This window comes from Fukomys damarensis, unplaced genomic scaffold, assembly GCF_012274545.1.
Source record: "Fukomys damarensis isolate Sample0158 unplaced genomic scaffold, DMR_v1.0_HiC HiC_scaffold_15, whole genome shotgun sequence".
Lineage (NCBI taxonomy): Eukaryota > Metazoa > Chordata > Mammalia > Rodentia > Bathyergidae > Fukomys > Fukomys damarensis.
The window spans coordinates 47,529,912-47,556,618 of record NW_022900927.1 but is presented as its reverse complement, the minus strand read 5'-3'; the positions used below and the strand labels follow the sequence as shown (position 1 = coordinate 47,556,618).

Below are 26,707 nucleotides of genomic sequence, written 5' to 3'. Positions count from 1 at the left end.
AGAAAGGTTCATTTTTCCCCACAGCCATGCCCAGCATTTGTTATGTTTTGATTTCTTTTTTTTTCTTCTATTGAGTTTATTGGTACATTTTAGGTATACAGTACAGTTGCATTCATTGTTGGGATCTTGTACCTTTACATGACAGGTCTTGGTTCCCATTTTTTTCCCCTTGTCCCTGCCCTCCCTTCACCCCTCCTCCCCTCCCCATTTACAAACATTTTATTACCAGAATGATAGATGTACCCCTACACTTATCACAGAAAAATCTGTAATATCTTGAAAACCACTCATAAATCCATCAATGGATGAATGGATAAAGAAAGTGGTTTTTATATACAATGGAGTACTATCCTCTGTTATAAAGGATAAACGAGATATTTTTAGGTAAATGGATACACCTTGTGAACATATTTTTTTTTGTTTTTTTTTTTTGAGACAGGGTCTCACTATGTAGTTGAGACTGACCTAGACCTCCCTACATAGCCCAGGCTGGTCTTGAACTCACAGTGATCCTCCTGCCTCAGCCTCCCGAGTGCTGGGATTACAGGCCTGCACCACCACACCCGAACATAATTTTTTTTCTAATAAACCTTTATTTATGATCACAAACAGTGGATTCAGTTTGTCTCACAAATTATACTTTATCAACTTGGCATAAAGATTAATTGATCCAAGATTATATTTTAAAATATCTTATTCCCTTTCAGTAGATTGAAAACATAATTTTAAGTGAAATAAATCAGACACACATAATTAAATATCGCATTGTGTCTGTTGTATGAGAAACCCAGAGGGCAATAAGGGCTAAACTGGAGGATGGATACTGGGAAGTAGGAAGAACATACTGAAATGGGAAGAGGGACAAGAGATGGGGGAGGGGAAGCGAAGAAATGGAATGGGGTAAAAAATCAAAAAGAATAGAAGCAAAACAACAGAAACAATTTTGTAAATGAAGAGGGGGAAGAAGGCTGGAAGAGGGGGGGTTGGGTGAAAAGGAACTAAGATACATTCTATACCTGTACACATTTCCTATGATGAACGTTCATTACGTATGCAAAAACGTACCAATAAATAAATTTTAAAATAAAATTTAAAATTAACCAAAAAAATATATAATGTCATTGCAAAAAGCAATATTTGTAGCCGTTCTTAAGTAGCTTTATCTTCTTCAACTTCCCTATAATTTTGAATTGTGGCAGGGAGGTTATCGGGGATTGAACTCAGGACCTTAGGCTTGCAAGGCAGGTGTGGCACCACTGAGCTAAATCCCTGGCCCTCCTATAATTTTGAATACAAACAGAGACTCTTGTTTTTTTATTTATTTATTTATTTGTTTATTTGGTTGTTTTTGAGACAGGGTCTCACTATGTAGTTGAGACTGACCTGCAACTCACTATGTAGCCCAGGCTGGTCTCTAACTCACAGCGATCCTCTTGCCTCAGCCTCCAGTGTGCTGGGATTACAGGCGTGCGTCACCATGCCCAGCTTGGAGTCTCTTGTTTTTAAAAAGGAAATCCAGAGTAACTAGAATATTTCATAAAACCTAGAACTCCATATTAATAATCATTAAGTTATCCAGTGATGTTTCCTGCCTTGTGCCTTTTAATACCACATTATTGTATTACTTTTTTCAAAATAGAAATCAAGATATTGTAAAGTAAAAATAGCAAAGAAACACCCTTTATGGAGCACCATCCAAGCATCGGATGTCCCTAGGTTACAGGATCCAAAGTCAGGATGCTTTTTGGCTCAATTCTTTTGGTGTCTTTGAACTTTCAAGAAGGTTTTCTGTTTCAATATTATTAGTTATACAATTATACTATAACAACAGATTTAATAGTTCACTAAATATAGGTAGTTATATCGGGATTTTATGTATATATTTTGTTTTGTTTTGTTTTGTTTTTAGTAAATGGATTGAAGTGCTTTTTTACATTTTCTTTTTTAAATTTTAGCTTGACATTGTAGAATCATAGAATCACATATTGTTGGTAAGGAATGAAATAGCTCTTATGTGTGTTTCATCAAATTTCATGCATATATAATGCAAATTAGATTACAAGTTCATAATCAGAAGGAAAGGAAATTAGGGCGTGGCAAAACTGGCTGGGGAAGCAGGCCTGACCTGTGAACACAAGATTTCGGACACGTGTGCGGAACACGTCCCAAGTCCTGCAATGGACTTCTTTAGACAGTGGGAGCAGCTTTTCAGTAGGTTGGCGTAGATCTGACATCAGCCTGAGGCGTGGCATCCCAGCCCTGTCTCTCAGGACCAGTAAGTAAAGTTCTCACAGCTTCCCTAGAGATTTGGACAACAAACACAGAAGGACGCAGACCCTGGGAAGAGCTTGCTGTCCTGGCTTCCTGAGCTAGTCCACCCTGCTTTCTTCAGGGTGTTCTCTTATCTTGCTTTTTTCTCTTTTAGTCAACACAGGCTCCCCATGCAGAGCTAGTTTCTCCCTCACTCTTTACTTTTACTTTTTCAAATAAACTTTGCCACTGCTTTTTGGTTGTTTGGTTCATTTGTTTGTTCAAGATGAGAAAAACCTGGAATCAACACCAGGTGAAACAAGTTACCTAGAACCCAGTAGTGAGCCGCTTTTAGAAGGAGCTACCTGGTAACATTGTGGCGGACCAGCTATGAGAATCTAAAGCCAGTAGATGCCAGTAACAAGAATATTTACATTGGCAGATCAGCTTACAGGACAGTTCCATCAGACAAAGGTTTTCTGTGTTGTGACTGCCTAACAACAACCACTTACTCCTGCATCCAGCGATGCTTTAACTCCTGGCAATCTCTAATCTGCTGTCTGTGTTTATTGTGAAGTTATTTCAAGAATGTTATATAGATGGAATCATGCAGTGGGAAATCTTTGGAATTGGCTTTTGTTAGCATAAATCTCTACTCATTCATCCAATTTGTTATGCGCATCTGTAATTTGTTTCTGTTGTTCTGCGATATGGATGTGTCAGAATTTAACCATTCATTGATAGAATGTCATGTGGATTATTTCCAGTTAAGAATTGCTGTGAATAAAGCATCAATAGGCACTTTTGTACCTGCTTTTTTTTTTAATGCAACATAAGTTTTAATCTTTCTGTGATAACTACTTGTGAGGATGCTTGCTGGGTAGTAGGTGCATGTGTAGTTTTAAAGAAACCGCTGAATGATCTTCTTGTTAAAATCGGTAAGTGATAGATTTTCCTCTGCATCCCTGTCAGAATTTGACTGTTGCTGTATTTTAGTCATTCTAAAAGATATATAGTGATATCTTATGTGAGTTTTGATTTGCACTTCCCTGAATAGTGATCCTGTCAAACCGCATTTCGTGTGTGTGTCTGCACCTTAACCTGGACTCAGTGAAGTGTTCCTTACTTCGTGTTCTTCACACGTTTTTCATTTTAATATTCAGGAGTTCTGCTTTTAGAGTTTTTTGTATCCCACATACTAGTTTTTTATACCTTATGTGGTCTTCACATATTTTCTTGAAGTCTTTAGTTTGTCAATTCTCTCTGTTTTTAGCTCCTTTCGCAGAGCAGAAGTTTTTAATTTGGGAGCCGAGTTTATCAGTTTTTGCTCTGAGGGGCCCTGCTCTAGAACTTTAGGATCTTTTTGCTTAGCTTTACCTCTCAAATATTTTCTTAAGTAATTACTTTCTAAACTTTTTAGTTTAATGTTTTACATTTAAGTCTGTGATCATTTTTGAATTATTTTTATTGTATACTAGTTTTAGTGCAAGGTTATATTTTTACCTAAAAGTGTTCAAGAGTTCCTAGAGACCTTTTAAAAGAGGTCTTTGTTTTTCTCACATTAACTTGGTACCTTTATCAAAAAGTATTTGGGTATATTTGTGTGCATTTATTTCTGGATAGTCACTTCTGTTTCATTGATTTATGCATTGTACTACTAATTCCAAACATTCTTTATACCAAAGTCTTGAAATTGTATAAAATTATTAATTTGACTTCATTTCTTTTGCTTCTAATTTGTATAGCTTTTTGCTTTTTCATATAAATTTTAAAATAATCCTCTCTGTACAAAATTTTGGCTTTGGTTTTGATAAGAATTCTATTTAATCCCACATATTCATTAAGGAAAAGTGGGTGGATCTAGTGAGTCCAGTTTTCTAATGTATCTACTACTTATGTATACTTAGATCTTTTATTTCTTTTAAGGACACTTGGTTGTTTTCAAGAAAAATATTATCACATTTCCTGTATTTCATTTACATGTTACATATTCACATATTTCATTTGTTAGCAATTATTAATGCTGTTGGAGCCTAAATTTCTATATCCACTTGTTCATTGTCTACATGTAGAAATATAAATGATATAAGGATGTTTATTTTGTATTCTGTAACTTTATTTAACTCATTTATTCTCAGAGATGTGTTTGGTAGATTTTTTAGACATATAAGCAGAAAGTCTGCAAGTATTTTTTTTTTTTTTTTGGTATTGGGAATCGAACTTGTGTTCTTGCGCTTGTGAGGCAGACAGCAGAACCACTGAGCTAAATCCCCGGCCCTAAGTCTACCTTCTTTACAACAGTTTCTTAGACAGTATTTTAAATTTCAGTAATGTATTTATACTTTTGGTTGAATCCAATAAATATTTGAATCATCTTTTTTATAAGCAAACATTTTAGTTACCTATTGCAGCACAATCAGCATTCTGAAACATATTAATTTTAAATACTAATCAGAATTACTTTTTACAATACTGGGAATCAAACTCAGGACCTTGTGCTTGCCAGGCAGGGGCAGAGCCCCTGAGATACATCCTAGGCCCTCATAATGACTTCCTGTTTTCCATTAGTACATGGCATGGCTGGGCTCAGTTTGTGGTTGATCTGCTCTAATTTGTGCCTGCTGGCTAGAAAGTCAATGTATTTCTTATCATTCCGAGGGGTTTAACTCAGATGTTGGAAAAATTGATGGCTAACTGGAACTATATTTCACTTTATCCCTTTTACTCCAAGTGGGATTACTAGCAAGAAAGGTGAACTTTTTTCATGGTTCCTGACTTCAGGATGACAGAAAGAAGAAACTGCCTGGCTTCTTCAGGGAACTTTTACAGGGTCATTCCTGTTGCATACAATCTAGTGGCCACAACAAGTTCAAGATTATCTCAGATGGGAAGAGTAGCAATCATGTACAGAATTGGGTGAAATTATTAGTGTTCATTTTTGCAAACAGCCTACCACAACAAAAGATTAAAAAGATTATACCTGACATTTTATGAAGAAAACAAAGTATGTTAAGTACTTGAAAGTTCACATTTTATAAGCTATGTTAATAAAATATATAAATAAGTGCAGTACAAATAATAGTGTGTCTTTATGGATGTTTGCTGCTAATTCCTGAAGAGATGTCCGCTTTCTGATCCCTGTCAACTCTAAGCAGTACCAAATTTAAACAAGGGTCCTTTGCAGACATAGTTTTGTGATCCAAAGGTTATTCTGGAATATCTAGGTGGGCCCTGCATGTCAATCCAAGAGTCTGTTGAAGAAAGAGGCCTAGAGGGATTACATCGGGCAATAACTGACTAAGGCGATAGTGGTTGAGAGATGTGGTCACACATCAATGCTAGCAGCCAGGTGAGTTTAGAATAAGCAAGGCTCAGACTTTTAAACCCTAGAGAGCCTCTGAAGGATATACACATTTTCCAATACCTTAATTTTGGTTCATTGAAAGTGATTTTGAAAGTCCTGTCTCCAAAGCCATGAAAATACATATTTTCGTTATTTTTTAAATTTAGTTAAAAGATTTTTGTTAGTACTTATTTGCTGTACACTGTGCTCACGTTCATCATAGGGAATTTGTACCTATACATAATACATGTTAGTTCTTTTTACCTTGCCATTCTTCTCCTCCCCTGTCCACCCTTTCTCCCTCCTCATTTACGAGGCTTTGTTTTCCTTTTCCCCTCCCATTCTATTTTTTAATCCTTTTTCTCTTCCTTCCTTCTCCTCCCCCCTTCCCTTGTTCCCCTTTCCATTTGAACATTTTCTTCCTACTCCCAGATTGTATTCTCTATTTTGCTTCTCGTTTAGCCTTAGAGTTCTCACACAAGAAAAACAATGTGATATTTAAACTTGGCCATTCACCTAGGTGTGGTGGTACACACACATAATCCCAGCATTTGGGAGGCTGAGGCAGGAAGATTGCCTTGAGTTTTAGATCAGTCTGGGCTTCACAGTGAGACTCTGTCTCAAAAACAGAAAAAAAAAAAAACAGCAAAAAAGCTCAAACTAAAAACCAAACAGCATAAAAAAAGGAAAGAAAAAGAAGAAAAGAAAACTAGTGCATCATTTATTTCACTTAAAATTACGGTCTCTCGCTGGGCCTGGTGGCACACGCCTATAATCCCAGCGCTTGGGAGGCTGAGGCAGGAGGATCACTGTGAATTCAACACCAGCCAGAGCTACACAGTGAGTTCCAGAGCAGTCTGAACTACAGAGTGAGACCTTGTCTCAAAACAACAACAATAAAACAAAACAAAACAAAACAAAATTATGGTCTCTAGGTGCATCCATTTACCTACAAACAATTCAAGTTTACCCTTTTTTATGAGAGTAAGTTTATCCTTTTTTATTGTACTGTATATAAAACTACATTTTAATCCATTCATCTGTTGATGGACATATGGGCTATTTCCAAGGTTTAGCAATTATAAATTGTACTGCTATAAACATGGGTATGCATATATCACTGTGGTAGAATGCTTTTAACACTCTTGGAAAGATGCCTAGAAGGGAAATAGCTGAGTCAAATGGAACCTCTAGTTTTCATTTCTTGAGGAATCTTTATACTGATTTCTATAGTGGTTGCACGAGTTTACACTCCCAGCGACAATGGAAACGGGTGCCATTATGCCCACGGCCTCGCCATCATTCGTTATTGGTTGATTTCTTGATGATAGCAATTCATTCTGGAATATTTGTGTTTTAATTTGCATGTCTTGAGTGACCAGTGATGTGGAATGTTTTTTTCATATATTGATTTGCTGTTTGTTCTTCTTCATCTGAGAAGTGTCTGTTCATTCCAGATGCCCACTTTTTGATCTGCTCTTTGGATTTAGAGGTTCTGATTCTTTCGAGTTCTTTGTGTCACTAGATATTATTCCTTTTGCTGAGGAGTAGTTGGTAAACTATTTTTTTCCCCATGCTGTAAATTGTCTCCTCACTCTGATGGTGGTTTCTTTTGCTGTGTAAAAGCTTTCAAATGTGATGTTATATCACTTGTTGATTCTTTGTAATTGGGTTTTTGTGCACAAACTCTTTGCCTACATGTGTGGCTTGGGGAGTTTTACCTATTCTGTCTTGCAGCAGATTTAATGTTTCTGTTCTTATATTTAGATCTGTAATCCATTTCAATTTTACTTTAGTGTATGATTAGAGATATGGGCCTTGGTCCAATCTTCAGCATACGGAAAGCCAATTTTCTTGGCCCCCTTCATTAGAGGCTTTCTTCCAGTGAAGTTGATGTAGGCATCTTTGTCACAGATAAGGTGGCTGAGTGTGTTTCGAGTTGTTTGTGCATCTTCTGTTTTGTGCCACTGACGTTTGGGTCTTTTTATTTTATAGCAACATGCTGTTTCAAGTCACAGTAGCTTTGTAGTATAACTTCAAGTTGGGAATTGTGATGCCCCTGCCTCGCCCTTGTTGCTCAGAGTAATTTTTGCTATTCTGAGTTTCTTCTGGTACCATATGAATTTTAGGATTATTTTTCTAGTTCTGTAAAGTATGCTATTGGTATTTGATCAGGATTGCATTAACAGCTTTGGAAATATGGCCATTTTTTTCTATATTTGTCCTGCCTGTCTAAGAATATGGGCTAACTTCCATTTTCTAATAATCTTTATGATCTCCTTTTTCAGAGTACCGCAGTTTTCGATGTAAACTTTCCCTTCACTCATTACATTTCTATATATTTAATTTATCTTGATGCTATTGTGAAAGGTGATGTTTCTCTAGTCTCTCTCTCAGTGAATTTGTTATTTGTTTGCAGGAATGCTCTTGATTTTTTAGTGTTGCCTCTGTATCCTAGAGAACTTGTTATTTGCTTACAGGAATGCTCTTGATTTTTGAGTGTTGACTCTGTATCCTAGTATGCTACCCAATTTGTTTTATACATTCTAGGAGTATTTTGGTGGAATTTGTGTACTCTTCTATGTAGATTACCATGTCATCAGCAAATAATGGTAATTTCACTTCTTCCTTTCCTATCCATATTGCTATTATTTCTTTCTCTTGTCTAATTACTCTAATATTTTCAAAACTCTTTTGTACAAGAGTGGTGAGAGTGTGCATTATCCTCTTGTCCCTAATTTTATTTATTTATTTATGTATTTAATTTTTTGAGACAGGGTCTCACTATGTAGGTGAGACTGACCTGGAACTCACTATGTAGCCCAGGCTGGTCTCGAACTCACAGTGATCCTCCTGCCTCAGCCTCCCAAGTGCTGGGATTACAGGCATGTGCCACCACACCTGGCTTTTGTCTTGTCCCTAGTTTTCGATTCCAAGCCTTAATTTTTTTAATCATTTAGTATGATGTTGGATGTTGGTTTATTATATATAATTTTTATCAGCTTGAGATAAAGAACTTCTATTCAAATTTTTTGTAGGGTTTTAATCATGAATGTTTGCTGTATACTGCGGCTGATACTTTTTCTTTGTCCATTTAGTTGACTTTACAGTTTTTGTCCTTGGCTCTGTTAACATGGTGTGTTACATTTATTGATTTGCATATGTTGAACCAACACTACATTCATAGGATGGATCCTTTTTGGTCATGGTGTATGATCTTTTTGATGGATTGCTGCATTCTGTTTTCCAATATCTTATTGAGGACTTTTGCATCTCTGTTCATTAGGGAGATTGGCCTATAGTTTTTGTTGTTGTTATTGTTGGATTCTTCTCTGGTTTGGTATCAGGGTAGTGCTTGTTTCTAGGAATGACTTCGAAGTATTGCTTCCCTTTCAATTTAATTAAAGAGTTTGAGGAGTAGCTGTATAGGCTCCTGTCTAAAAGTTCTTGTAGAATTCAGTAGTAAATCCACTGGGACTTGGGCTTTTTTTTGTTGGTAGTCTTTTAAAAATCATTTTCTTTAATTTCACTGATTCATATTGGGTTATTTAGAATTTTTAGACCTTGTTGATTTAGCTTCGGTACTTCAAATGTGTCTAGGAATCTATCTCTTCTGTGTTTTCCAGCTTATTAAAATATAGGTTTTTGAATTAGGTATTGATGATCTTTCTGATTTCTGTAGGGTCCGTTGTGATTTCATCCCTTTCATTCTTAATTGCATGGATTTGATTCTTTTCTTTCTTGTGTTAAGCTAAAGGTTTGTATATTTTATTTAATCTTTGACAGAACCAACTTTTCAATTCATTGATTTTTGTGTGTTTTTTTTTTAGTCTTATTTACAATATTTTCTGCTTTGATTTTTAAAACCTCCTCCCTTGTATGTGCTTTGAGTTTAACTTGCTCTTTTTCTAGAAGCTTAACAGTCAGCATTAGGTTATTAATTTGAGCTCACTCTTTTTCTGATTTGGGAATTCATTGCTATAAATTTCCCTCATAGGACTACTGTCATTGTATCCTATAAGTTCCGGTATACTATATTGGCATTATTGTTTAATTTTTAAAAGTATCTAATTTCTTTTTCAAATTCATCTATGACTCATTGGTTGTTTAGGAGAGTATTATTTAATTTCCGTAGTTTTTGTGGTTTCTTTTGCCATTGATTTCCAGTTTAATTGCATTATGATCTGATAATATGTATGGGAAAATTTAAATTCCTTTGCATAAATTTAAGCATGTTCTGTGAATTAGTATGTGGTCTATATTGGAGAAAGTCCTTTGTGTGGCTGAGAAGAGTGCATTCTGTTGCTGTTGGGGTGGAAGACTATATATAACTACTAAGTCCATTTTTTCAAAGGCTTGTGTTCAGCTCTGATCTTTCTTTTTTTTGTTGTTTTTTTTCAGATAGAGTCTCACTATGTAGTTGAAACTGATCTGATATGGAACTCAGTATATAGCCCAGGCTGGTCTCAAACTCACAGTGATCCTCCTGCCTCAGCCTCAGTGATTACAGGCATGCACCACCATGCCTGGCTAGCTCTGATATTTCTGTGTTGGCTTTTTTTGTCTAGTTGATCTGTTTACAATGGTATCTTCTCTCAACAATTCTGGTCACATATTAAATTATATGAGAAACAAATCGTATTTTCTCATTAGGTCAACATTGATCCTAACCATGGATGCTTGTGATTCCAGAACTCAGGACACTGAGGCAGAAAGATGTGCTTTCTGCCTCAACTTACCGAGGCAGTAAGTTGGAACCAAGCTTTGGATATATAGTGAGCTAAAGGTCATCATAAACTTCATAGTAAAAGCTTGATTCAACACGAACAAACACCTAAATGAACCTAATCATCGAATTTAATCTGATTCTTGTCCAACTTTGGTTTTCAATGAAATTAAGGAAATAATCAAGTTTGTGAACTGAGAGACCACTCTGGGTGTCTCTTGCTGGCCTGCCCACAGCTCCTTGACTGTGATGTCTCCCATGATTGTCTTCCACCCAGTCACTGTTTAACTCTGGGAGCCCTGAGATGAAGCCGGTCCACGGCTGCTCTGAGTCCCAGGCTCAATTGACTCCTCACTAAAATGGTGTCTGACCAAGCACACTTTCCAGGGGACGCACTAGTCACTTAGACTGGAGTTTCTCACCAGCTGGCCCACTGGTGTCTTTCTCCCCAGAGACCTTTGGAGTTGCCTACTTTCAGGGCCTCTGTAGATTCAATCTTCCTTTCTCACACCGCAAGCCAGAAATTGGGAAGAAAGTGTAGGTTGCCTTCTCCTTTTTCTGTGCTGTGGTCTATCTCTTACATTTTTCTGTGGGCTCCACTTTTCACTTCAGGTCATTCCTGGGTCCTAGGAATCCTCTCTCCTTTCCTTGCCCAGCTTGTTATTTTCCATTGTCTGCATTGCAGATCTTGGGGAGGCTGATTTGTTGCTACTTACTGTTCTGCCCTCTTTCTGAAATGTTTTTATTTTACACATCTAAATTTGAAATAGTTTGTTAAGGCAGATTCCAGGAAAGAATGCAGTGCTTACATTTGAGGTGTTCTCAATGTTGATAAAACTGCAAGAATTTTAAAGACTTTTTGCTCATTTAAAGGCATTTTAAAGATATTTTAAAAGATTGCTTAAGATTTAAAATCTGTCTTTATTTGGCAGAAGTCAACAAAATGCACTTCAATTCAAGGAAATTATTTTATGATTATAATTACTTTTGAAATAACCTTATTCAGTTTCCCAAGCAAGTTAAAAAGAAAGGTTTTGTATGCCTTTTACCCAGTCTCCCCACCTTAACATTCTGTATAATACACAGCACAATATCATAATTACTATACTGAAATTGGTATTATCCTTAGAACTTTTCCAGATTATAGCTCTCTGCAATTTATCAATTATATAGTTTTATGCATTCCTATGACAATAAGATAACTAAACTGCATCGTCTCCAAATTCTCTCCTGGTAACCCTTTGTAGCACACCCACCTGCCTCTCCATCCTCACTGTCTTCAAACATTAATCATTGTTCATCTCTGTAATTATGTCATTTCACAAATGTATGAATGGAATCATGAGCTATGTAACCTTTGATAATTGTATTCAAATGTTTTTCACTCCGAATAATTTCCTTGATGTTCATCCAAATTGTTGCAGGTATCAATCGTTGTTTTCTTTTCTTTTTTCACTTTTTTGGATTGAACTCAGGACCTTATGCTTGAGAGGCAGGCAACAGCATCACTGGGCTAAATCCCCAGCCCCTTTGTTTTCTTTTTAATGCTGATTATATTTTATGACATGGTTATCACACAGGCGATTTAACTATTCACCCTTTGAAGCACATATAAGTAGTTTTCATTTTGGTTGTCTTGTAAAAAGCTGCTGCTATGAATAGTTGGGCAAAAATTTCATAAGATTTTACTGCTCTGCAATATGTGATTAAGGGTATAGTTGGTGGTCCCTATTTTTTTAAAAAAAACAATATTAGAGCTAAAAGAAGCTACCAATTAGTTTTTAGAGTGAGTGTACCTGTTTTAATTTCCATCAACAATGTAAGACTGGTCGAGTTTCTTTATGTCATCAATATTACTTTAAAAAATCAATAATTCTATTATTTATTTATTTATTCATTTGTAACAGGGTCTTGCCCTGTAATTTAGGCTGGCCTCAAACTCCTGGCAATCTTCCTGCCTCGGCCTCTGGAGTGCTTTGATTACAGGGGTGTGCCACGATACCTGGTTTCTAATATTTATTAGTTCTTCTTTTTTGGTACTGGAGATCAAACTCGGGCACTTGTACTTAAGAGGCAGGCAGTGAAACCACTGAGCCAAATCCCCGGGCCTATTAGTTATTCTAATAGGTGACCATAGTTCATCTTTTTTTAGTAAATTATATTTAATAAAGTGTAAATGTTCCTTTGTATTGAAATTTGGAAAAATATTTCTTCTATTTTAATTTGATATGTAATTCTTGTTATTTATTTGCTTAAGGAGAAAATTTTATGTAAAGAGTATCATTTCCAAAATACAATACAACCTTATGCTTTAATTTTCACTGAAAATAATTGCATTATTTTTCAAGATCATTATTTTAATATTTCATCAAACTTATTATCTATTCCTTATGCAATTAGTTCCTAAAGTTGTCAGCATGCCAGTTATTCCTGAGTATTGGAATATGATTCATCAATTCGATTTTGTCCAAATAACTTCCTACCTTATTCATTAGAATTAGGAAAATATGTTTCACTGTATCTACAATAAATTTCAAATTAAATGCTAAAATTTTTTCAAGTGATAGCTTTCTTCAATAAAATTTGAATGTATCAGTCAGGTAATGATTTACTGGTGTTATTTTAATTAAGTATAGAGTGTTAAGTTCATGACAGATACCAAATATTAGCTACTTGTAGCAAGTCTGCTGGAGTAATCCCTCAATCCCTAAGAGGTAAATATCTGTTTATTTAAGATCTTTGCACATTTTCACTGGAATTGTAAATTAAAATTTAATACATTGCAATTGCAAAGTGGTTGTAATAATATTTTGGGAGTTAAAATCCCTTGAATTATGGAGCAAGAATTATCCAAATATTTACATAATTTTGTAGTGAAAATATAAGCATGACTGGTTAAGAAAAAAGCAGAGGAAAGATCAAAAAGGAAGGAAAAATGGATTGAGCTCTGTTGTTTTAACAGACAACTGTAGAATACCCAGAGTGATTTTATTCCAAAACATTTTTTTTTTATTTTTAGTTTTTTGAGGCAGGGCCTTGATATGTAATCCAGGCTAGCTTTGAACTCACTGTGCACCCCAGGCTGGCCAATCCTCTTGCCTCAGCCTCCCAAATGGGCATGTGCCACCACACTCGGCTAAAGTTTTATTCAAAAATAATTAATTAAAATGGACAGATTGCTCAGAAAAGATGACTTACTAAAACTAACATAATAAGAAAAATAATAGCTAGGTGGCTATGTATCAAAAAGAAATTTTCATTTGAAAATATTCCAAAGAGAAAAATCAGATGACTTGATTGGTAAGTGCTGCCAATAATTTAAGGATGAAATAAAATTAATCTTACATATACTGTTTCAGAGAATGAGCAATCATTTCAAAATTTATGAGGCTACAAAACCGGAGAAGCAGAATGCCAGGAGAAAATTACAGACCCATATTCCCATTAATGTAGTTGGAAAAAATTGTTTTATTCTAGTGCTGTATTAAAAGGCAAAGAAGGGCTGGGGATGTAGCTCAGTGGCACCATGCCTGCCTCACAAGTGCAAGGTCTTGAGTTCAATCCCTGGTACTGAAAAAAAAAAAAAAAAAGGCAATTCATTTTGACCCAGAAGGTTTATCATCTAAATAAGAGATTGGTTTACGCTATAAAACCAACCAATGTAATTACCAATGTAATGCTTTATATTATCAGAATAAAAGATTGTATTAAACAATCTTAGAATAAACTTGTGCTTCATTTCTGTGTTTTTCATCTTATTTAAATACATGTTCTCAAAAAGAAGTATGAGTTCTTGAAGGAGGCATTGATGATCTAAATTTCTGCAGGATCTGTGGTGATTTCACCCTTTTTATGGTCTGGTGGATCACTCTATTTGGGTTTATGGAGTTGTATGGATTTGAGTCTTTCCTTTTTTTTTGGATAAGATTGGTTAAGGATTTGTCAATTTTATTTAATCTTCCAAAAATGACTCTTTGATTAATTGATTCTTTTTGTTCTTAGTCTCTATTGCATTAATTTATGCTCTGATCTTTATAATGTCTTCCCTCCCAAGCTGTGGGCTTTACTTGCTCTTCTTGTTCTAGAAGATTGAGCTTCAGTGTTATTTTTTTGAGTTCGCTGTATTTTTATGATATGGAAGGGAATTCACCACTATAAATTTCTCTTGTAGGACTGCTGTCATTGTGTCCTATCAGTTCCTGTATTTTTTATTACCACTATCATTTAATTGGAGAAGCTGTCTAATTTATCCTTTAATTTCATCTGTGACTCATTGGTTCTTCAGAAGGGTGTTAATTAATTTCCATGTACTTATGAAGTTCTTGTGATTTCTTTTGCCATTAATTTCCAGTTTCATTGCACTATGGTCTAATAATAAGCAAGGGATAATTTGAATTCCTTTGCATTTACTTAAGCGTGTTCTATAAACTAGTACGGGGTCTGTCTTGGAGAGCCTCATTCATCTGCTTTGTTCCTTTTGCCATTACCAATTCAGAGAGTCTAGGTGGATTGGATTTCAAATTGGTCACCAGGTTTGCCTTTGGTGAGCTGGAAGTTAGGGTTTCATCTTGCATAAGTTTCTTATTTTTTATTTTTTTAGTTTAATTATTGGTTTGATTCTTATAAATTGTTTGTGGTAAGTAGCTTTTTTGTTAGCATTTTGAAGCCTTAGGAAATGACTACTTCTCAGAGATTTCCGGTATAACTGGCTTTTGGATTTTGAGTCTGTTGCAAGATCCTATCTCTTCAATTTATTGGGGATGAGAAGTTGCTGCCTATTTGCCCTGGCCCTTGGTTCTTTGGCCCTGGAGTACAGTATTGTTCACTACCCCAAGGCAGTCTCAGTCTTGGCATAACAGCAAGAATGATGGATTAAAGTATTATTGGCAATTACAGTAGCAGCAAATAAAGCCTAGGAAATGACAAATTGTGACAATTATTGATTTGCCACCTTTAAATGTATAAACCAGATCTGTGGTCATATAACAAAATCTAAATCAAACCAGAACATTGTAACCACCAAATATGGGCTCAGTATGGCAATTTTACCCTCAGTGGAGAAAACTGAAAAGGTGGTGGGGGGGGATAGAAAAATAGAAGTAGAGGAAGAGATTAGAAGCAAGGGTGCAGGACAAAGGAAGATTACACAAACTTTGGGAAACTAGTGAAGACAGGATGGAAATAGAGAAAGAAGAAATAAAGATAGTAACAGAACAGAAGAACAACAAAAAAGCTAGAAACAATGGTCACATTCATGTATAAACAAGAACAAGCAATCAATAAAAAGAAAACAGAACAACAAAAATAAGAAAGAATGAATACTTCAAAATGTGTCACTGCTGTCACTGGTAGACACATTGGGCACACAGATCCCTGATCTGTGTTAATTAATCCCACCAAACCAGCTATAGAGTTACTGGGGGGCAGTGGATAATCCTACCAAGCCTGCACCTTTATTTCTAAAGCTCAGACTGGTTTCTGGATGTGAGGCTGGACCCTGATTTGTTCAGACTGCAACACTCTGTGTGTCTCCTGCTGGCTTGAACTCAGTTCCCTGGGGGCTTGCATTTAGCTCTTTGACCTTTTGTTGTCTTGAACTCCATTTTCCCTCACCCTGTTGGAGCCAGCCTGGAGCTGCTCTGAGTTCTGAGCTCAACTGCCCCCTCCCCGAGATGGCTGCCAGCCCACTGTCCTCTCTTGGGAGATATCTGATTGTGAATAACTCACTACCCACTGAGCTCTGCTGATGCACTGCTGTGCTCCACTGGCGCATCTCTCCATGGAAGCCTCTGGGGTCACGAGTAGACACCGTGGGTCTGCAGGTCTGCAGGTTTAAACCATCCTTCTCACGCAGTGAGTTAGGGCTCAGGGAGAAAGCTGCACTTGCCACTTCCTTCTTTATTGAAGTCTCTCTCCTCACTCTCCCTTTGGGCTTCAATTCTTGCTTCAGATCCTTCCTGGGTCCAGGAGACCCAATTCCTTCCTTCTCTTTTCTCACATTGCTAAATATCAGCGTCTGGACACCAAATCTCAAAAAAGGATGTTTCACTGTTGTCACGACTCCATCATCTACCGAAGTCCTAAATTTGGAACATCCATGATTTAAAATTTATAAAACTAATTGAATGGGGAATAAAAAGTAATTTCTCTAAACCAAGAAAGGGCATCTATGAAACAAAATTCAAATAAAATTGTACTAAGGTGAAATACTGAGTAGTCTCCCAATAACATTGGGACATAGTTGAAGATGGCTGACTTGTGTGCAATATTTTAATGGATATCCTAACCACTAAATAAATCAATAGAAAGAAATTTTAGGTAAATAATTGGGAATATATGTGTTAAATTAACTTTATTCATGGATGGTTCAATCAGATAAGTGTATATTCTAAGTGATCTTTAAAAGTAAATAACTTGACTTAACATCATTGCAGGACAGAAAGCCTAGATTAAAAAAAATCAATTTATGCTGTATTCTAACAAAAAATAATTGCAACCTAAATTTAAAAAATTATAGTCATATCTCAAACCGTAAATTGATCAAAGGCAAATTTAACAGTATTTAATACTGATACACAGAAGTCTTTGAAACTGTTGAGAAATTAAAGCAGATATAAATAAAGATAAGATATACCAAGTTCATCAATTGGAAAATTCAGCTTTTTAGATGTCAGTTCTCACTAGATAGACCCATTAAATCAATGTAATCTTTGGGGCAGGATTTAGCTCAGTGGTGCCTCTTCCTGCTTCACAAGTGTAAGGTCCTGAGTTTGATCCATGGTTAAAAAAAAAAAAAAAAATCATGCCGGGCATGGTGGCACATGCCTAAAATCCCAGCACTCAGGAAGCTGAGGCAGGAGGATCACTCTTAAGTTTGAGACCAGCCTGAGCTACATAGTGAGTTCCAGGTCAGTCTCAACTACATAGTGAGACCCTATCTCAAAAAACAAACAAAACAAAACAAAAAAATCAATGTAATCCCATTTAAAATTCCAACAGGTGTAGTTTTGTTTTAAATTAGAAATTGATGAGGTGATTTCAACATTTATATGGAAAAACAAGGACATTAATTTCAAACAATCTTTAAAGAAGACACATAAATTTGTTGAATTTGAAATCCAGAGTTCAGAATTTGTGCTGTTGAATCAAAAGAAGTCTGGATCTAGTTTTAATTGCTTCAAAATATTGAAAAATTAAATATGAACATAATTAAAGAAATAGGAAAATTGGAAAATGAGAAAAAATGTCTTAATTTAGAAAATAAAAAGTTTTGACATTTTTAGATATTTACATTCGTATACATAGATGAATAGAAATAAATTAATAGTTTACTATTTATAAATGTGCTATTTAGAATTATTTGCAAGTTTCAGAAACTGATGCTGGGTAACTGGCAAAAGAAATAACCATTGGCAAGACTGCAAAGGCTCAAAGAAATAATAGGGTGCTTGGCAATGAGATGGAAAAGGGCAAGAATGAAAATAGTTGTGCACCATAGGAACCAGGATCCATGACTACAGTAGCAGCTACTGCCTGACCACAAGGCCTTTGATGGAGTTGAATGAGATTTTGATTTCTTGGTCCCCTGAAATTCAGATTTCAGGGAGGGGAATCTAATTAATCAAAGATAATTATCTTTTCAAAGATGGTGACAATATTTTTCTCTTCTCTGCACTCCTGCTCTTTGCAATATGACTTTGTCATTACTTCCATTAAGAACAGAGACATAGCTCTCTACTCTTGAGGAAGTCTATGCTTAGGTATGAGACTTTGCTCTGTGAAATACTACCAAATGTTATACACAGGCAGTAAGAACACTTTCTCATTGGTATTACCTTCTTTTGGCTATAGTCAGAGATGTGAGCTTACAATGAAGCAAATTAGAGCTAGTGTTTGGGAGAGTCTGCATGCAGAAGAATGAAAATACTATGTTTGGAAGCCATCCTCCTTCCAGAAAGAGAGTAGTACATTTCATCTCATTCACTCTCTCTGGACTGGACATATGAGTACAGTGCAGGTGTGACCCAGAGCACAACTGGCAGAACAAATAGGTGATCATCTAAGCCTAACTTTTATTGCCCAACCAAAGAATCATGAGCAAATAAAGTTGTTTTTGTAAACTACTAGTTTTTGAGGTGAGTTGTATGTAGCAAAGAAAACAAACCAAACCATACCAAACAAAACCAAACAAAAAATCCCTGAAACATGTAGCCTTGGTTTGGGACTCAATATTCTCCTTAAGAGAATAGTATACAACAAACCAGTTGTAGTATAATATAACCATCAGAATGATGAAAGAATGAAAGCAAAGAAAGAGTGTACACTATATTCTCTCAGTGTGCTGGTATCTATGTAAGCACTATATCATTTAATAAGCATTATTATCCTTGTTTTAATAATATAGAAACTGAGGCTTAGTTAAGTAATTTAGCAAAAAATCATAAAACCACAAATGATGGGGCTAATATGCGAATTCAAACCATATGCCTCTAAAACTCAGACTTAAATGTCTGGTACCAATACATTACTTCACTTCAAGGAATATCAGTTACTACAACACCCAACTGTAGTTAAATATTTGAAAACACGAAGAGGTTGAGTCATTATCTTCTTGTAGACCCTGAGTTTTTAAACAGTATCTATTATTTCCTGCCTGAAGTACAAGATATAATGACATTTTCACACTTTCATATCTTTCTATTCTTTCCATTTTAATTTTTCATTTTGTTTATGTTCTTTATAAATTTCAATTTGTATTTTTTTGCCTCAACATAATCACTACAGATTATAATCTTTATTTACTTAAATTAATGTTCACTTCTCGCTTTGAACATGGTATTCTTGGTACTAAAGTCCTTAGCTTTTCTCTTATTTAACTGAATTTGATTTTTATGTAGTCCTTTCATCACTCGCAGGTGGGAATATTTGTCCATAAATTTTATAATTGGAATGGATGAATATAAATTTGGTGACACTGCACCAGGCATAACACATGCCTATAATTACCAGAACTCTGGGAGAGTGAGGCAGCAGGATCCTAAGTTCAAGCCCAGCCCAGGAAATTTATCAGCTTACCCAAACCCTGTCTCAAAATGCAAAACTAAACAACCTGTGGATGTCACGTAGTTTGGTTCAATCCTTGATATCAAAACAAGAAAAAAAAAGATGATCACATATTTTCTTCTTTAGTGCCTGTAGTTTTTTTGTTTTGTTTTGGTACTGGGGATCGAACTCAGGACCTTGTGCTTGCAAAGCAGGCAACAGAACCACTGAGCTAAATTCCCAGCCCGATGTTGTCAAGTCCTATGGAGTCTTTTTTCTCCCTTAGGATTTCTGCTTGAAATACACACAAATTCCTTACCTTCATAATTTCTGTTTATGTTTGTACTGTTATTATGATTTGAAGGTTTGTGTTTAAGCAAAATCTATGTTATTCTATATTTTAGTGTTTCATGTTTTGACTAGATACAGCAATTAGAAGTTTCTTTGGATCACCTTTATCTATTTCAGTTTCCATTAGCTTTTTGTGTTCATTGTTTGGAATATATTTTCTTTTCATTTCTTTTTTGAAAAGCTTCTCTAAGTCTGTCCTCTGTTTTTGTTGTTGTTGTTGTTTATTTTAGCTATTTCTAATGTGACTTTAATTTCTTCGATGAGTCCTCACATTTCTTACCTGTGATAGACCACTTGGCTTTTTTCTTCTAGTTGATCTTTTATTTCACTTTTCTTTTTAAAATAAATGATCTTTTTGAAACTCTGGTGGCCTCAGTTTCCTGATGTGTGATTTACATCCTACATTGCCTATTGCTTATATTTCTTTTTTTCTTAAGAGCCACCCTTAATTGACTTGTTCTGTGAAAAAAGTGTTATTTCCATAAGATTACTCATTTTTGAATTGGAAAAGCTGGTCTTGGCATTTAAAAAATATTATAATATTACCATACACATAGATAGACTGAAATGAGGATCTTCACATCTTTGATTCAGATTTATTTTCTGGAAGACAGTTTAGAAAACTTTTTCTGTAAAAGAGTCAATATATATGTTAAGTTTTATAATTGATAAGAGTCACTCCAATACCATATCACAAAAGCATCCACAGGTAATTTGTAAATGTATGGCATGGTGTCATAGTTAAGATCTAGAATGTTCTCCTAAAGCCTTCTGTATTCAGAGGTGGGAACTAATTACATCATGAGAATTCAGTACTCATCAATGCATTCATTCACTGATGAATTCATAGCTGACTGTGCTGTTAGGAGGTGGGGGCTGATAAGAAGGAACAGGTCACTGGGAGCATGATCTGAAAGGCTGTGTTCTCGTCCCTGGCTTCTCCCTGTTCTCTGCTTCCTGGCTGCCATGAGTTGAGCAGCTTTTCTCTTTCATGCCCTTTATTTGTCGAAACTGGCCAACCATGGATTAAGCCCAGTGAAACTATTAGCCTAGTTGAACCTCTTTTAAATTTTGGATGTTGGGTATTTTGTCCTAGCCACCAGAAGGTGAGTAATATACATGGATGCATTCCAAAAATGTTTACTTACAAAATACAGAGGGTGCAATTTTTCTCATAAGCAATATTTTCTGACATCTACTCTTTTGTGCAGTTGTAGATAGGAAACCCTTGCCAGACAGTGAAGAAAGCAAATTCAGCTCCTGGGTACAGATGAAGAGTGATTGCTTGTGCCCCAGTTGACTCATCAGTTAGCTAATGCTGTACCAGTTGATACCAGTTCTACTGCCATCCATATGACATATTAAGTACTTTTACTCTGTCACCCTCTGCTTCACTTCTTTCCTCAACAATCATGACAGAGCAAGTTCTTCAGGGAAGTTTTCCAATTCATAAAAATTTTTATACTTCAAAAAAGTCAGGTCTTGAAAATTGGAAATTGAATGGGCTTACAAATTGTTTTCTCTGTATTTAATTTTTACAAATATCTTCAGAAACTTAACTTATACATTTACTTTTGTCTATGTAAATTCTGAGCACAAGAAACAAGTTCCTCTCTTCAGTGAATAAAGTGTCTAGGACTAAAAACAAACAAAAATATGTAATATTGCCAAGTACTCGTTTAGTTACCCCATGATACCTTTTTCAGTTCCATCATTTGATGGACAAACTTAGACATTGAAAATATGATGGTAAGATAAAGACATTCTCCAAGCTGTGAGTCTTCCTTCCCAGACTTATGTGAACATTTCAGCTTTAATTGTAGCCCCTTCTTATGTCTTTCAACAACCACCTCTGGGCCAGGGATTTAGCTCAGTAGTTCCGCCGCCTGCCTCGCAAGTGCAAGAACCCAAGTTCGATCCCCAGTACCAACCAACCAACCAACAAACAAGCAAACAAACAAAAAAGCAACCACCTCATAGAAATACAAGAGTAGAAAGGTTCATAAACAGGCCAAGAAAAGAGAGTTTAAAGAATTTTGGTTATAATAGCATTAATGCTCCATAATTTTTTTTTTGCTCCTAACAGAAAAAAAGCTCTGAATGCAGACCAATACATATTTTTAAGCCCTTTTTAATGTGTCTATTCAATTTTATAAGGTTTTCTAAAGCTTTTTGTGTTACAGTGTATACACATGTATACATGCATTTAAAATATTTACAACATGCTAAAATTGTTTGCATTGATACTGATTTTAAGTAAATATATGGCTTTCTGATCAGAATTTTTAAATGTAAATTTGCCAAATAATATTTTCTGTACATTAATGATTGTTATTTATTTGGTATGTAGAAAACATGCATTAGTTTCCAGAGGTATTATTTTTTATTTTAATTTTTATGTATTTTTTCCAAGGAGCAGACATATGTGAAAGAAATATAAAAATTTTGTGGTAATTATTTTGGGCAAACTCATGATTAACAATGTCTTTTAAATTTTTATTTATAACATGGTCATGGTCAATAGTTGTAGTCAAATGATATCTCTAAACTTTGACACCAGTTTGTGAGAGAGAGAGAGAGAGAGAGAGAGAGAGAGAGAGAGAGAAAGAAAGAAAGGGAGAGAATTAGTATATGGTGTTTACTGAATTATTGAGAAAATTTAGGTTGAGATATAATTATGACAAGTTACACAATTAGTGCTAAGCTATAACTCCAAGATTGTCAAGCTAATAACAATGCTCTAATCCATACACCAAATTTTAGTATGTTAACCCTTTATTATTAGATAATTCAATAACTATAGAGGTATAAAAGGGCTAATTTGTGTCTCATAAATGATACTTTTTATATATAAAATGGTTTTCTTTTAGCTAAAATTATTTGGAAACCTGGCTTACTTCAGTTTCTAAATGGTTGTATATATTTATGCAAATGATATTTATTGATATCTATGGTAAATGACACAAAGCAAGTGATATAGTATAATCCCAAACCTCCAAACCTTGTGAACTATTTTCCTATCAAAACCTTGTTAGCTTCTTTAAAATACTCATTGTGGGTTTTTCACTTAATCTAGAGATGTGTCTGCCACTCAATATTTTGGAAATGCTTGCTTTTTAGTGTTTCTTTCAAAATTTTCTCTTAAACCTCACCAAATCCTAAATAAGTGCTTGTCCTTACAGTGTAGATTTTAATTTTGGACACAAATCAACATGTAAATGTAAAAGTGGCAAATAGCATACATAGTCAAATTAATTTACTGCCATTGAATTATCTAGCATTCTCCTCCCCTCCTCAAGACAGGGTCTTGCCATGCACGCAGTTCAAATTGGTCTCAGATGCATTATGCAGCCCAAGATGGTCCAAGACTAGCAGCAATCCTCCTACCTCAACCCCCAAATACTGGGATTACAGGCACGGACTAGCACACCCAGCCATTATTCAGCGTTCTGTCTTGCCCATTAAGTCTTGCTCATTAAGATTACAGATGGGACAATGTGAAATAGGAAGAAAAGGACTAAAGGTGTAGGGAAAGTGGGAAGGGTAGGGGAAAGGTAATAAGGGAAAATAAAAAAATATGACAAAATGAAAAAATGGAAATAAAGTGTTTGTAAATAGGGAGGGGAGTACAGGGTGAAGGGAGGGCAGGGGCAAGGGGAAAAATGAGAACCAAGGCCTGTCATGTAGAGGTACAGGATCCCAATGATGAATGTAACTGTACTGTATACCTAAAATGTACCAATAAACTCAATGAGAGAAAAAAATAAAAAACAAAAGACAAACCAAAAAAACAAAAAAACAAAACAAAAAAGATTACAGATGAAAATATGAGAGCTGTTTTCTTTGACTTTTAATGTCATTCTGATAGCAGTTCTATCAAAAAATTCCAAAGTTTTCCAGACATTACTGTCAGAATTTTAAGTTTATCCTAGCTTTACAGAGAAGTTTTCCAATGTTTTAGGTATTTTAAAAAAATCTACATATGTGCAGTACATGTTGTTTACGTTTCTTGTGTAGAGTTGGTACAGGTACATAACACACTTAATTCCTTTCCTTTAATAGTCTTCTCTCTCCTCCCTTTCCTTATTCTCCATCTCTTGATCCCCTTCCCACTTAAAATAGCCAACGCTGTTGGCCTGTACATATGTTTTGTACACTTGGTCTGTGTCTGAGAAAAGATATGAGATGTGATATACAAACAAGAAAAGGGACCAAACTCCTAGAAATGAGGGTTTCCTGTGACTCAGGTACACTCACACATATATCATTAATTTTTATTCTGTTCCTTATGTTTGCTGTGGTGTCACCCTTTCTGCCCATTTTTCGCATCCCTTTTTTCCAACACTCCTGATCTCTCCCATTTAAAGGATACTGGGTCATTTAAATCATACAGTTTAGTATAATTATTTTAGATCTATATCTCTGTAGTAGATTTAAGCTTGTTAAAAGTGGACACTGTATTTCATTAATGATTTGTGTACCCTAAGATTCCATCAGTTAATATTAAGGGACTCAGAGGATGAGGAATGAGAAAAATGTGAACAGAAAAGATGATGAGAGACGTTTACAGGGTTCCCCCACAGGTGTATATATGATTATGGCAAAACAAAACACAAGAGATAAGGGAAAAGATCTACTTTAGTGAGGAGAAAAAAAAAGAATTATGAAAAAGCATCAAATATTTTAAAAACTAATGAGCAGAATATACATTATACATTGAGTGTATATCTGAGATCAAACCAGACTTTTGCAAAAAAGAAGAAGTTATGAGAAAATATATATGAAACTCATTTATGCTTTTTTGATTCTTGTACTTCTGGAAGTATTAAACTGTGAAAGGCCAAGGGTAACCAGGCATGGTGGTGCTTGACTGTAATCCCAGCGCTTGGGTTTCTGAGGCAGGACTTTGAGGCCAGCCTGGGGCTACATAGTGAGGTCAAGACCAGCCTGAACTACCCAGCAATACCCTGTCTCAAAAAAGAAAGAAAGAAAAGGAAGGAAGGAAGGAGAGGAAAAGATAGAAGGAAAAAGACCAAGGACAGTCATATATTTTGTATTCTGTAGAAAGTTTGCATCATAAAAGTAAGCAAGAAAGGGTTGGTATATTTAAGATTTTCATTATTAAATATTATCACATTTCAATTTATAATTTTACAGGTATCTACAGAATATTGGACATACAGATTCAGGATCCATAATACTTTATCACCTTGAATCAAGGATTTGTTGGATATCCTCCTCGGTCTTTACTTCATATCAAATAGCATTTCTAAGAATAAATTTAACACATTTGCAATAAGGGAGTCTTTAAAAATACAATCTATACTTCCAATGCCTAAGAATAGCAAGGTAGCAAAAAGAGAATTCGATGATGAGGTCATTGAGTCTGTCAAAGACCTTCTTTCCAATGAAGACTCAGCTGATGATGCTTTTAAAAAGAGTGAACTAATTGTTGATGTCCAAGAAGAGAAGGATACAGATGCAGAAGAAGGTTCTGAAGTTGAAGATGAAAGACCAGCTTGGAACAATAAGCTACAATACATCCTGGCCCAAGTTGGATTTTCTGTAGGTTTAGGGAATGTGTGGAGATTCCCATACCTCTGTCAGAAGAATGGGGGTGGTAAGTTTGTTTGTTTATTTTAAGTGATAAAGTATTGTAGTAAACTGTAACCGAGTATTTCAAAAAGCTCCCATAGCTGCTGCAATCCCATTGTTTTGGAACCTATGAATTTCTTTGCAAGGCTAGGGAGATTGATTTGTGGGAGGTGAGCCCAGCTCTGCTTTCAGATTAGGTTTCCATAGGAGCAGATCAGCATGCTACAAATACAGATTGCTGGAAGGTAACACATTCTCAAATTCTTTTTGTGGATGATGCTTAAGCATCTTTAAATCTGTGACTGGAATTTTTCTAACAAATGTTACAATCTTTATGCCTGTCTGTTATTTCTTTTGAAAAAGAGCCTGAAACTTCTAATATAACATAATTATCAGTGGAGAAAAACAGAATTTTCTTTCCATAGTTTACTAACTCTGAGTTTTCAGCTGCCTCACTCTTTAAAAGCAAAGCTGTCACATAACTTAGAATGAGTATGGTTTTTATATACAAACCAGAACTTTTAGAACCCAGTAGAAAGAATGTAACTACATAATTAATATAACTCCAGTCCTCTTCCATCCTTAGAAATCTGACATTTTTTGATTTTCAGTTCTGTAATATAGTAAAACAATGTTTTGATAGGGGCTGGGGATTTAGCTCAATGGTTCCGGAGCCTGCCTCGCAAGTTCAAGGACCCAAGTTCAATCCCCGGTATCACCACCAAAAAAAACCAAACAAACAAACAAATAAAACAAAAAACAATGTTTTGATAAAAACTTTAAAATATTAAATTGCTAATTTTTTTAAAGCTTAGCTTCACAATTATTGATATTCTTGCTGTTTGTATTTGGGCATAAGTACCAAGGATTACTTAGCAAAATTTTTCTTAAAAATCTAGCAAAGATACCTAACAAAAGGAAGAAATTGTTTATTTATCATGTTGATTCTACAGTATTAAACAGAATATTAAATTAATATTTGTGTTGAAATTGTATTAACTATGTATTTGAAAGCTGCTAAGATGTGTGACTAAAAACTAAATAATGAGGGCTGGGGATTTAGCTCTGTGGTGCTGCTGCCCGCCTCTCAAACGCAAGGACCCGAGTTTGATCCCTGGTACCCCCCGCAAAAAAATTCTAAAATTAAATAATGAATTATGCACTTTGTCACACAAATAATAGAATGTTTTTGTATTTTTTCCAGTCTATGACTGAATAAAAATGTGTTCTTTTAAAATTTAATAGTAGTCTATAAATCCTACACCAAATATCAACACTCAGATGCAAATCGTTCTTACCCACTAAGAAATATTATTTTGTAAACATTATTTACATTTCATAAATATTATTCATAAATATTTCATAAATATTATTTTATAACTATTATTTCATGAATATGT

General features: G+C 35.2%; 1 protein-coding gene across 3 annotated transcripts in view; it reads left to right on the top strand.

Moving 5' to 3' along the window:
- Nucleotides 1-26,707, top strand: part of Slc6a15 (solute carrier family 6 member 15) — a 59,475-nt gene that overhangs the window by 5,337 nt on the left and 27,431 nt on the right. For all 3 annotated transcript variants that reach the window (XM_010610217.2, XM_033763825.1, XM_033763824.1), the window contains exon 2: nt 24,870-25,332. In XM_010610217.2, the coding sequence (XP_010608519.1) occupies nt 25,044-25,332 (289 nt within the window). In that variant the 5' untranslated portion in view covers nt 24,870-25,043. The remainder of the gene's footprint in view (nt 1-24,869; nt 25,333-26,707) is intronic.